This window comes from Pieris rapae, chromosome 22, assembly GCF_905147795.1.
Source record: "Pieris rapae chromosome 22, ilPieRapa1.1, whole genome shotgun sequence".
Taxonomy (NCBI): domain Eukaryota; kingdom Metazoa; phylum Arthropoda; class Insecta; order Lepidoptera; family Pieridae; genus Pieris; species Pieris rapae.
Genome location: NC_059530.1, coordinates 4,100,718 through 4,114,661, shown reverse-complemented (window position 1 = coordinate 4,114,661; position 13,944 = coordinate 4,100,718). Strand labels below are relative to the sequence as shown.

Here is a 13,944-nt window from a genome sequence, read left to right as displayed (position 1 = left end):
GAGAGAGGAGCGGTAGAGGACTTGTTTGTAATAATATAAACGTAACAGATAATCTATTTTAAGCAGCGGTCATTTAAAACGTCTTTTTTTTACAATTTTTCGTCGAATTTGTTCTTTGCAAATCATTAATTGTATTTATTTATTCACTTACAGCCCATACATGGCCAACTTTATACTAAAAATAAACTAAAATATATAAATATAAAATATTAATTATAAAATAACATAACATAACACAGCAGAAGCTATCCTCTAAAGTATACCTACCCTCAATTCAGAGTATACTATCCCCATACGGTTACCTGATAGGTCGCTCTCCGGTGAATAGTCGAGAAACCCATTAAGCAGCAAGAGTAACCGAGGAACGGGTCTCATGATTTCTCCCAGCAATTCATTCATGTACAGGTCTACCTACATTTTTCAGTTATCGTACAATCATAAATCACGATCGACAAAATCTTAGGAGGAGACTAATAAAAATGATGACTCATTTTATAACTCCATAATATGGTGCCAATATGTCCGTCACATACTCGGTCTCGCGATAAAACTTTACGAGGAACAGATTTATTAAACCTTAATGCCTTACTATCGAATGTTCATTAATAATGAATTACCAGTAAAATTCTTCATTGATTATGCTTAAAGACAATATGTTTATGGAGAGTTTATTGCCAGTTCTTCTCTTCCGTTCTACGCCCTTAATTGAGTACTGGCAGTAAATGTAAAATTAGAATCATTTAATGAATATTTCTTTTTTTTTCTACTAATCATAACTTCTTCTACTAATCATAACTTTTACATTAATAAGTTTCCTTTAAAATAAGACCCACTGCTTTATACAAAAAATTGTTGCAATCTGGATAATAATATGACGTTACTACACGTAAACAAACAAACAAACAAAAATCATTTATTCATATAGGTAACACAATGTACACTTGTGTACCTACGTCAAAAGAGATCTCAATAGTATTTTTTTCATTTAATTCAGACGAAATTTACTTATTTTATTATAAATCTCTATGATACATGTGTGGAATAAATAAAACAACACTTATTGTTGATAATATTTATTTTTAAGAATATTTGTTATAATTTTCATTAAAATACCGATTTCACTCAGTGCAAAAATATCATTAAATTACACAATGAAATGAGTGCGAATTACAAAATTTTAAATAAGTACTTTTGTTCGATTTTTACAATTACAATTTCGGAATACATAATTGAAAATATTCTTTTGTAAAAATGTCAAATATCTACAAAAGAGGATTTATTATATTCAAACATTCCCCTTGTTATAGGTGCATTATAACGTCGAGCGGTTTTTATAATTAAAATACAACCTCATCCGTGATCGGCATTACTTAGAAAAAAAGTTTATTTTAAAAATCGAATTATATCATTCGCTCAGCGGTGCATTGTACAATCTTCAATGTTCATTAATATTTAATTTATGTAATTATTTGATTAGAAAGATCCAAAATTGGAGATTTAAATTTAGAATTAAGAGATGAAACAATTGTTAACTATTATTGCATTTAACAGATCATTTATTTCTTAGGCTAAGATAAAATAAACTGTGAGACTATTCAAAAAGTTCTTGAGTCAGTGCTCGATTAATAGTATATTGTTTTACGCAATGGAAACAGAATTTTATTGTGTACATATATACTAATTAACCATTTATCTTCGAAATTGGTCGTGAAACTATATACCCTAATTCGATTATTAGAAATAGTTATATAATATATTTATGAATGAAGGCCTCTTGAAGGTAGAATATAGATACAATATGTACATGAAATGATAAATTTCAAATATTATCTATGACAGATACAGTCATAGAGTATATAGTAAGGGTGATATTCAGAATCGACTCTTAGTGCTTTTCTTTTCAAAAGAGATTGACAGTAGTGAATTGCTCTAAGTCTCAACTCTAAATCTTACCTCAAGGAAGTGAAAGTTATTCTAAGTTTATGAGAGAATCTAGCAGAACACTCGTGAGTTCTTAAAGCTTTATCGTTGAAGTGTATATGATTAAAGATGAGTTCTAAAAAACATAACATATATACAGGAAAACCACACATCGAGACAATGATAAATGAATCTACTTTTTACAATGATCAAAATTCTCACAGCTTTGTCTTTCATTTCGCATTATAGCGATAAATAAGTACGAATAAATTCGATTACACTAATGTCATCTACGTCTACGTAGAGGTATTTTATTACAGCCAAATAAAACCAACATTTAGAATATCATAGACTACAAATAGCTACAGATTATAGGAAAAAACAGTAAAGGCATTGGTGTTCTAAATATGAATTTGAATTACAGAATGTGTTCCGTCACCTCTTAATATTTTTTTTAACTAGCCAGCCAGCATCTGTGCTTATAAAAATGAAGTATAGCGTAGTAGAGCATGATTCCATTTTTAAAATAAAAAGAACTTTAGTCATAGAATATACCACACTATATAAATATAATGACATGTGTGAATTGCTGTATGCATGATTCAAGGAGGAGACATAATATGTCGAATTTACTAATCATTATTCATAAGCAGAGTAGGCCTTAGGTTCTGTATAGGCAATATTAGTTTACTCTAATAGAACTCCGGACCTGCGGGTTTAAGAAATAGCAAGTATTATTCGAGTCTCGAAGGTTGTATCAATTTATATTCAGTAACAGTTGATTTAAGACATTTATTACTACGAAATATAATAAAGGAAATATAAGCCGTGTGTAGTAGTGATAATTTACCGCTATTCAGAATATATATTTATTGATATATCAACTATAACTAAGCGAGGAGGTGAGATCGTACTATTACACTACAATTTGTAATTATTGCTATAGCTTTGCTATTACTAAAATAAACGCGAAACAATTAACTAGCAACAAATGCTTTGCATAACGAAATTTCAAATAGATTAACACAACCAAATATAGTAACACCTAATGAATGAGAAATCAGCTTCACCTTAACTTTGACAGTATTAATATTATAAGTGCAAAGACAAAGTTTTCTTTACCTCTTGCAAAGTACCGTCTTTAGAGGTGCAATTAAGCGAATTTCATACAAATATTTTATATTAATACTCAAACTCATCGTAAAGCCTCCATACCTATCACTTAGTACTAATTGCATTTATGTAAAATACTAATAGTGAAGTGAATACTTATAAAATACAATTCATTCTCATAATTAGTGCGTCGAATACAGGCTCTATGTATTCGCGAATTTTGTTTGTTGAAAATTTTGACAAATACATTACCGAACAATCGCTTTTATGACAGGTGCCACAGAATATGACATTTAAAATGCAAATTCGGTTGGCGCTAGCATATGACAAGTCGAAAAATACTTTTATCTTTGATCAAATGTCATTGTCAATGACGTAAAAAAAATGTCCAGCGTTATGTCAAAAGCTGAACCATAGAGCCCATACACACATTGCGTCAAATTGAACTGTTCCCATGATTGGTCTTTCCTTTTATTCACTAAGAATCTTTCCATACAGTTTATAAATATTAAAATACAGTGATTATATATCACGTTCTAATTAGATGTCATTTAACCTTATTTACATAATATTCTTAAATTAGATGCAAATACAATAAATAGTGTCGATATAGAGGAGGATATTTCGAATTTTATTCTAATAATTATATACAATTTATATTTGGTCATAATATTTGAATTTATTATTCGTTTTAAGACGAGTTCACATTCTACACGATAAAACGATTATTCTACGTACAGGTTTGTGGTTTGTGAAGAACGTACACCCTTTTTGGTCCTTCAAACCGGATTTTAAAAATTTAAACACTTTTCGGTAGTGTTGCTATTCGTTGAGATCATGAACCATATAAATGAATATATTCGAGCCTTAGTCTTGGCTTTTAGTTCCAGAAATATCCGCTGATCCTTCATGACGTATTCATTACATATATACATATATTTCTTAAGTATAATTAATTAATTAAAACATGATTTTTACTTGCTTTTCTCACTCTTCCCCACATTTATATATTTCACGGTTAATACAAATATGTCATATATGCAAACTCGTCTTAACACTGTTAATTCGGTGTACGTAGAAAGATCTAAAGGATATGTGTGAACAAGATATATTATTATATTTATAAGCTCAGTAAAGTCTTTTAATATTATATGAAATTGTCTTACGTCTAAACAAAATAAATAACCTTATCAACAATAGATTCGATAGTGAAAGCGATTATAATAAATTTCACACTGTTGTCTCCAAATCTTCTGAAACTAACTGGAAATGCTCTTGACCTGAAATAAAACAATAATATTGAGCTTACTCAATATCAAAAAGTGTTTTATAAAAGTTATATAACAATTAATTAAAAATACGTTTTATTTTCAATATATATATATGTATAATGTTGAAATTACGTAGGAAGAAAACTTTCGAATGAAATCGGAATAGTAATGTAGTTACATAGCGAGCCTGCTCGCATTCGCTGCTATGGATAACATCAATGTCAATATAACTAATGAATCCTAAATTAGATTCCTAAATTTTTTTAAAGGTTTAAATCTACCTTGACTGGTACGCTTTCAACAGCAAAAGCGTCTTTTTTAAATAACACATTTGTTTTAATTTTTTTTTCTCCATTCTTCCTGAAATTGGTAGAATCTATCTGGGAAATAAAAAAGAAGAATTGTCTTACTTTCTAAATACGCTGCAAGGTCGTGATCATCAGCGCGTAGAGCGATTTGTCTCGGCGTTAAGCTCGCGTGGTCCTGCCGGGTGAGAGACGCTCCTCCCGCCACCAACATACAACATATCGCTCGTCGCTTATACGCTGCCGCCTTATGTAGCGCCGTTTGCCCTTTCTCGTTATCACTCATATTCAATATGGCCGTTGGAGCGCACGCTATCAAATATTTAACAATCTCTTTATTGCCATATCGAGCGGCAATGTGCAATGCAGTCTGACCGGTCGCATCAATAGACAGTAGAGAATAGCCCGCCGCATGCAGCTCCTTTATCTAAAACCACAATAAGATAAGTACAAAGAAATGTGAAGATAAAATAAAACGTTATTATACGTACCATTTTTAAGTCGCCGACTTTCGCAGCTTTGAGCAGTGAGTCGGATGTTTTTTCCAATAGATTTCTGAAACAATATTGATGTTTAGTCTGTGGCGATGACGTATTTATAAATATCTAATAAGAGACTAATAGACACTACACTACAGAAGAAATGTACCAATACAATTTATTGAGACAGAAAAAAGCAAATAAATTTGTGTGAAAAACTTGTTTGTGTTAGAAATATTTTTTAATAAATGTAATCTTAATTTTAACAGTAAAAAAATGTGACATCCTTCTGACATAAAGGTATATAAAACTCAACTAAACAAACAAAGTTGCTCGAACTGTCAATCCATTTAGCCAAATTTGACGTTTGACAATGACAGCGCTCAAGACGAATGTAGTTTTAGTACGACAACCAAAGCAATGGTACAATTCTTTTCTATATAACAGTGATATGACATCATCTCACCCACAGCCAAACGCTTCTTGTTCAAATCCAAACAATTTTTGATGTATGCTGCATGCGATGAAAGAAAGTGCAAATTAAAAGTAAATAGTGCTTTCATAGAATGTGCATAAGAAAGAAGTATAAATGTTAGAATGAACATATTTCTAATGATTTCTATGCTTTAGAAGATAAGGTTCCTTTTCGTTACAAAATCCATTTAAAAGCTATGAATGGTTTCAAATCACAATGCTTTATATATAAGAGACTAATTCGTGTGACTTGATTTAATGTTAACACTCATTTTTAAGAATTAAATTCGTTAATATGTTGTTTTTTTTAAAGTGTGAGTCGCTAAAAATATCAAACTATTACATATATTTTTACATTTCTATACTCCTCATAATGACGCGTTTTTTTCGGTCCTTACATACCACTTCCTTTTATTGGGCAAGTGAAACTTCTTTAGGCGACTTAGATTTTTACATTTTTCACGGATGAAACGTCACGAAGATATGCAGCGTTTATATCGAACAAAAGGGAGAGAGCGATTGAGACCGATTGAGATTGAGAGAGAGTGAGAATGGAGATCGAAAAAATACACGCTATTGGTTAATGTATTTGTTTAGTAGTTACATATTAGAACTTTAAATTTTTTATATAATCATTAGCACGTATACAGTGTGAATATAGATATGAAAATTAATAGAGTGATCATATAGTAATAATTAATTAACAAAGAAGTTTCACTTCTGACACGTGTATTTTGTACGAACGCACTTATTTTTAAAAAACTTGTTAATTTAAATAATGTATTTAGTTATCTTTATTAATTTTATAAACAATAGCATTTTTGGTACGGGTACATAACGTTTCAAAGTCTTACCTTTTTGTAAGAGAATCTAATATTTTATAACAATATAAATTTAATCTATATTATTTACTTTATAGGCGAAAAATCTTCTGAACCGAAGGGAGAACATAAAGCATTTTGACATGGGTACATGTACTGACACTCGTAAATTATTGAGTACCCTTGTGTGAATTTTTATATAACGAAATACCGTCAAAGATCTCACCTGTGTGATTCGTAAATAATATGAATTTAATATATTAAATATTTCTCTATTACTTATTAACGTCCGAAATTAATGGGGGGTTTGAAACGAATCTATTTAATTCATAATTATATGTTAAAAGATTATCATACATATATACATTTCATTAACTTTTACTTAGTTTACAAGAAAAATGTTGGTAAGCGGAAATGGAGTTGCAACTTGCAAACCTAAGCTAATGGCGTGTGAAAATAATATAATTCTAAAGTTGTTTGAGCAAATCCACCGGGAAAACTTTTCTCATTGATAACCTATGACTTTTCAGACTGTTCAGAGAGTAATAATAAGTATTATACCCGTTAAACATAATATTAAAATATTTCAATATAAACTCTTTTGCAAAAGATTGGCCACCCCAAAGTCCTGACCTCAATCCAAATGAGAATATCTATATTCTAAAATGACGAGTAATATCAGTGCATAATGCTCCACAAAACATCAGCTAGCTAAAAAAGTATTTGCGAAGAAAGAGAAGTGGGAACGTAATCCACAAAACTTTATTAGGAACATCATGAAAAGCATGCCCATAAGATTCAAGCTGTGATTTTGGGCAAGGGAAATTTTTTACATTTATAACAACATTTCGAATTTCATTAAAAAAGTACGTGGAGCCGACCACTTTTCTTAATATTTAGCTGTACATAGGTTGCTTTAAAAGTTGTTAGACAAAATTAATACATTTAAAGTGAATTTCATGTATTAATTTAGACGATTACAAGTTATTGAAATTGACAATGAATTTTGTGTCTGTTTTTATGCAAACGAGTTTGAGTTTCAAAACATTTCGAGGTACTGTTTATTTATAAACTTTCTTTTGTGGGGACTCCCGTGATGACGCACGAATTTATTGTGTTTATACGTCAATTGAAATACAGTGATTATATTTAGTTTCTAATTAAAGGAATCGTATCACAAAAAAAAACACTCTTTTGTTTCATGGACTCACGTTTTGAACCGAGCTATTGACTCCGGTGACGGTTCGTCTTTGGCTGTGGGACTGCCGCATAGCGGTGGCGAGTTGGAGTCTTGCGATGTCTTTGACTTCGGTACTGTGAGCTTTGGCGATAGAGATGACTTGGAGGTGGGCGTGGCTGTAGTGGCCGCTGAGGGGGGCGTCTGTGGCGTCGTGACGTCATCTGACGTCCGCGCTGGACTGTACAAGCCAATTACTTAGTCCAGTGCAATGCATGCTAATTATGTTAGAAGATTTCCATTTAATTTATTTATATCTTGTACAGTGTATAGAGGAACAGAAATTATGAATCTGTTACTTAACACGTCAGACTCTAGAGAAAATATCAAAAGAATAATTAATGATTATAACAAAAATAAACGTTTTGTCCGCGACTTATCAGACGTTTGTAAAGTTTTGATGGTGTATTCATAATTAATTGAATCCGACATTTCATTATAATACAAAAATATCTTTTATATTCTTATAATAATATGCACTGGACTACGCCCGTCCATAACTGAACCTCAAATATTTAAAACTCTTAGCTACAATTACAACTCCGAAACACCTATTCATATGTTCACTGTTATATAGGCAACTAGCATAGCAAATTCTGGCGCATAATAAATCCTTACCTTCCATGGGAATCAGGTACGTCTAACGAAACAGCAGCACTAGGCGTATCAACACTCTGCGATATGTCGAGCGATACTGACAGCCCAGTTGTGGTCTCCAGTGACACCGAAGGCCTAGTGCGGTCCAGCGAAGCACTCGCTGTGGTTTCTGGGTGAGCAGTTGTGTCGGTGTCCGGTGTTAGTGGTGCCGCGTCCAGAATGTAGAGGTTGTCGTGACCGATATCCATTGGATAGTGGAGATTCTCTTGAGCTTTGTCGATACGGAAAAATCGTTCCGCGGTTACAGCTGAAATATGTTTTTATGAATGCTTATATAACGAATAATATGTGATAGAACCATTTTGAGCATCGACTAACAAAAGCCGTGTTATCTCCTTTCAATCACATTTTGTATTACGAGACTTATTTATTTTATTTTTAACATAGTTTTAATATTGTTTTTAAATTGCACTGATTTTTCATTAGTTTTAATATTTTAGCCATTTTCACTACTTTTTTACTTTTTTTTTACTACATACATTACACCCTTTTACTACATACGTTTACTATCTGTTTTGTGATTGTGATGAAAAAAATGTTTATTATAAAGCCGTAAAAATATACATTTTCATCAAAAGAAAAGTAACTAATTACACTTTACTACAAACAGAAACATCTAATTAAGCTTTTACATGTAAAAATAATTTCCTTAACGATTTAATTCCCTTTGACTTTTCCATAAACATACGACTCGTTTCAATAAAATCACACACAGAGAATGTATACATGAAATTGTTTTAGAATTTTTTCCTTAAAATTTCTCGTGTTATCGTTATATGTAGGTGAATGGGTGTTTTTTGATAATAATCTACATTAATCTTATAAAGAATTAAACTCAAAAACTACCGGACCGTTTCAAGATTCTTTTACTATGGCGAGTTTGACAAATTCAAAAAGGCATTAAAGATGCATGTTAGAGTGAAAATAATAGATTAAAATTGGGACGGCTAATAATAGTGACATGTATCTCGCTCGTATATAGTTTCTCATGTAAATAAAATACATTTTTGTAATGAGAAATAAAGTTCTTTAAACATTATATCGTTGAATGAGTACATTTAAAATTGTCTATCTATATATCTATAACTTAATCTTAATATATACTACGCTAAAAAAATAGTACTTCAGAGAGCTCAGACTTCTTAGAGTTTTGTTAGTATCTGTTTTGTGATCTTTTTCTGAATAGGCGACTAAGGCGACCCAGTCTCTGAATAGCAGAGATTTTGGTGTGGGTCGAGTCCCACATACCCTGCAACTTTCTAGGGCAGATGCTCATTTCCACCTCGAATATAAAAAAAGGTAATAAATCGATATATAAAAATTAAGTAAACTTACAATCCACAAACCACCAATCCACGATATTCGAGTAATTCGAAGATTCTTTGATCAGGTTATGAACGAGAGTTCGTGTCTGCTCCAGATCCGCTGCCGGGTTCACCTCTAAGGTACCGATCCTTTCCGCTAAAACAAAAGTTCTTCAAAGAATTGGTTTTAACAAGGGTTCGGGTTTATATATCATTATGTGTTTTCCATGACAGATTATATATAAATATTTCTTATACATGAGTAATCCTCGGTTTTATAAGGCCTTAGGTTGTATTTATTTATTATAGCCAACAGCTTTTAAAATCAATTAATAATGAATTGACATAACAACAAAGCATGCCTATCTAGTAAAAAGTAATACCAAAATCTATGTGTCTTTGTATACGTATGTGTGTAAGAGTATAAGACTGTTTACATAATATATATTGTTTAAACACCTCGTAACCACCATCTGTTTTATCGTGATTTTGTAATTATATCATTTTCCTGGATGTTTTTGTAAATATAATAATTTTATGAATTTTACAATACAGCTTCATGATTCATTAATTAATTTGTTAGTTAGTTAATTTTATTTTTAGGTTATTAAATTTTTAGACTATATCTTCATTTTATTCTTCCTACTGGGGGTAAAGAGATCGCTTGTCAGCGATAAGGCCTTTGCATTCTTAATTTATGTTCTTACAAATGCAGTACGATTCATTGATCATCATTGTATATGTATCAATCTTTATAAATAAATATATCAACTATATATTAATCCAGCACTACCCTCTTATTGTATTTTAATATTTTAAAAACTCATACAAAAAGCAATATCTTTCTGTTCCTGTATTGTAAAAAAAATGATATGTAAGTGAAGAACCATCTGTGCTTGACTACGTAATTTTTCATGGTTGAGCAAGTGGTGGAAGAAAAATACATTGTTTTGATCGCACTACTACCTAGTCTATTGCAGCTAATAATAAAGGGACAGTGAGAACTAACGTCGATTGTAATGCTCCTCTATACAGATCTCTATCGGCTTTGAACGACGCTCTGAGTACATGAGAGCAGATCCATTTGATGACAGTCTCCATGTCTTCAGGCGTAAGATGCTGCAGCCACTCTTGATTCGACCAATAGTGACAATTGCAAAGTAGACATTATATTTGTTAAAAAAAATTGTTTAATTTTAATGTCATTATTTTAAGTAATTAAGTTTGTTATGGAGGAGCTGGGAACCCTAACACAGGTATTTTTTACTTAAAAGGGTTTCCAACCTTACACTTTCAAAAGAAAATGTACTTAAAATGAATAAAGACTTTTTATTATTAAAAAAAATGTTTAAGTTATTTTCTGTTTTTCATTGTAATGTTTCCCTATAAATTTTGTGCACGCTTGCCATTGATACACATGCATAAATCTTGTTTTTGTATGTCATGTGTTTTCTGTTAATTTTTTATGTGTTTCGTTAGTGTGCCTTTGGAAAAAATATCTAGTAAATAGTTGGAAGCGACCGTAATCCTATTACGAAAATTTGTTAGCTTAGAAAATAATTACTTCATTCATTCGAACCGTTATAATTTATTCAGAAAACCTTAATGAAAATTAAAAAGTGAACGAATATAAAGATGTGATAGACGTCGGACGTTTTATGTTGTATAAAGAGAAATATTTCTTAATTAAATTAATCAATAAAAAGACTGAACCAGCTGATAGTGAGATATACTATATATGTTTGTTATATTCACTGTGCGCGATGGGCTGACGAGTTTAAGAAGTTGGTGGGGGGAGATTGGGAGAAAAATCATAGAGGGAGATGGAGCCAGTCGAAGGAGAACTGTAATATGTATAAAAATAATAAACTGTAAATGTTTCATTACGATTGATTTTTGTAATTAAAATTTAAGTAAATTTTTAATGTAATCACTTACAAAACATATATGTACAACACATATGCATTATTAAATCTTACGCATCTTGATAACCGTTCGTAAATATTAGTATTTATTAAAACAGAGGTAGAAATACAGTCATTTATCAAATATCCACCTAGCAACTGACAGGATTTAGGGTCGCACCCAATTATTCTCACCTCAAGAGTAATCTCAGGAAATAAATGCCCCAATCTTTACTCATGTAATAAATTATGTACAATGTTTCATGAGTTTGTATGAGGTATTCATTTAATGTATTCAGATGGTAAAGTTATTGTTCAGTTGCCTTGAATACAAACCTTTATTAGAAAACTTATTTGTTTTTCTTTCGAAGATAAATTACAGAGTCATCTAGATAAGTTGTGAACTTTGAAAAGCAATTCAGAAGATGGTCTTTGGAATTTTTAAGTTCTTTAAAAAGAGGGTAATATAGATATACAGATATGTTAAGTGATACCGATGCCCAGTGCGATGTTCATGTTCAACATGTTCTCTTGATAATTTCTTTTAGTGGCATGTTTTTTATGTTATGGATTTTAGGATTAGATACAGAGTGCAGGTAAGTATGCAGATAAGAACTAATTTCAAAGCTTTTCTCAGTAAGATCATAACTTTGTACGAACGAAAGATATGCGTGTGTTTTTTTGGTTACATATAAATTGTCGTTTAATAAATATTTATCTACAATTACATCAGATATAGTTATATACGTCATTTGCAAATGTTATATGTGTATGATGAAGAACTTTGCATATAACTACTACTTACTAATGTACAAACGATTTATTATTTTATATAAAAAAAATCAGTGTCGCTACAACCTCTTTAGGTCTTGGCCTCAGATTTTTGAATCTGTTTCATGATCATTTTTAAATCTAATAGGCAAGGAGGTGATCAGCCTTCAGTGCCTGACACACGCCGTCGACTTTTTTTAGGTCTAAGAACATGTCGGTTTCCTCACGATCTTTTCCTTCACCGTTCGAGCAAATGTTAAATGCGCACATAGAAAGAAAGTTCAATGGTGCACAGCCGGGTATTGAACCTACGACCTCAGGTATGAGAGTCGCACGCTGAAGCCACTAGACCAAATACCCTTTTATATAGTTTTGTTTATAAAGAATTTGGGGAAACACATCATTGCTGAGATTAACCTTGTTAGTGCGGCTAAATCGCAATAGTTGGCTTGTGATGTTTTTCTTAAGTGCTCCAATGCTTATTGCAAAATCCAAAGGCCCATCTATCAATACTCTTAAGAATCGTGTACACTTTTTATGTATAATTCTACATTGCTGTTAGTAATGTTATTTCTGTTAATTTATTTTTTACACTTTAGTATTTTTTCATACTAGCGCTGCCTGGAAGAGATCGCATGTTAACGATAAGGCCACCTGATGTCATAGTATATCTGTATATTTACTAAAAGTAGCGAAATGAGGGTAGAACCCGAAGAAACCCACTCTTTGAATGTGATTTTAAAATTCCTAGGTGCCTTAGCTGGATAATTATATTCAGTTAAAAATATTATAAATATATTGTATTTGTAACTATTAATTATTATCAAATATTATTATTTTGTACAACTAGAATGATTATATTAGCTATGGTATGTTGCTTTAATTGTAGTTTCGTATCCAATTACATCGCATTGTAAAAAATACCTGCTTTAGCCAGAAGTTCCTTGTCGTAGTGGTGACGTTCATAGTCGGCCATTGTAATTATATTCACGGTAAAGTTGAGCTTATCAAGCGTCGTAAGGCTGTAAACAAAGTAGCAATTAAAATGCAATTCCCTTTAGTCATGTTGCACTGCACTAACGCTTCTGTCTCTATCTGTCATACTCTATGTGCAGTAAGGTATGGTATCAAATGGATAGGAAGTAATACGGAAAAATGGACCAAAGGTTATGGAATGGTGCCCTAGACGTAATACGAGAAGTAAAGGTAGACATCATCAAGGTAAACATCGTAGATGGGATATTAAAAAGGTAGAAGGAGCCACATGGATAAGGAAAGCAAGAGATAGATCTTTGTGGAGAACACTTGGGGAGGCTGAAAAGCAAGACAATCAAGAAACCGGTGTCTAATAGGAAGTAATAAGATAATATTTTACATTTACCTTATAAGTTGTATTTAAAGTAGAAATAAGATAAAATGTAACTTGATTGTCAATAAAGGCTATATTTATTTATGGTACGTACAAAATTTTTTTTATTTTTTATTATTATAGTGAATTGTAAAGCCGTAGTAACGCAACGATCGCAATTTAATTAAATTGTTTCCACTCTAAAGAGACTTTTCATCTTGAGTTTACGACTTCATTGTCTATAAAATAGACTTTTTCATCAAAGTTACCAACCTAATAACTCTATAAACTGGGGTGGCTCAAACACAAGTTAATTTAAGTAATCTATGGGAGACGTTAT

At 31.4% G+C, this 13,944-nt stretch overlaps 1 protein-coding gene across 6 annotated transcripts in view; it reads right to left on the bottom strand.

The window, feature by feature from the left end:
- Window positions 1–1,166: 1,166 nt before the first annotated feature.
- LOC110997025 (eye-specific diacylglycerol kinase) overlaps window positions 1,167–13,944 on the bottom strand; it is an 84,925-nt gene continuing 72,147 nt past the window's right edge. For 3 of the 6 annotated variants that reach the window (XM_045633005.1, XM_045633006.1, XM_045633007.1), the window contains 8 exons: window positions 13,181–13,278; window positions 9,613–9,738; window positions 8,239–8,524; window positions 7,595–7,801; window positions 5,555–5,602; window positions 5,101–5,164; window positions 4,715–5,036; window positions 1,167–4,313 (listed from right to left, as the gene is read on the bottom strand). In XM_045633005.1, the coding sequence (XP_045488961.1) occupies window positions 4,264–4,313; window positions 4,715–5,036; window positions 5,101–5,164; window positions 5,555–5,602; window positions 7,595–7,801; window positions 8,239–8,524; window positions 9,613–9,738; window positions 13,181–13,278 (1,201 nt within the window). In that variant the 3' untranslated portion in view covers window positions 1,167–4,263. The remainder of the gene's footprint in view (window positions 4,314–4,714; window positions 5,037–5,100; window positions 5,165–5,554; window positions 5,603–7,594; window positions 7,802–8,238; window positions 8,525–9,612; window positions 9,739–13,180; window positions 13,279–13,944) is intronic. The other 3 variants (XM_022264967.2, XM_022264968.2, XM_045633008.1) reach the window with 2 other exon arrangements.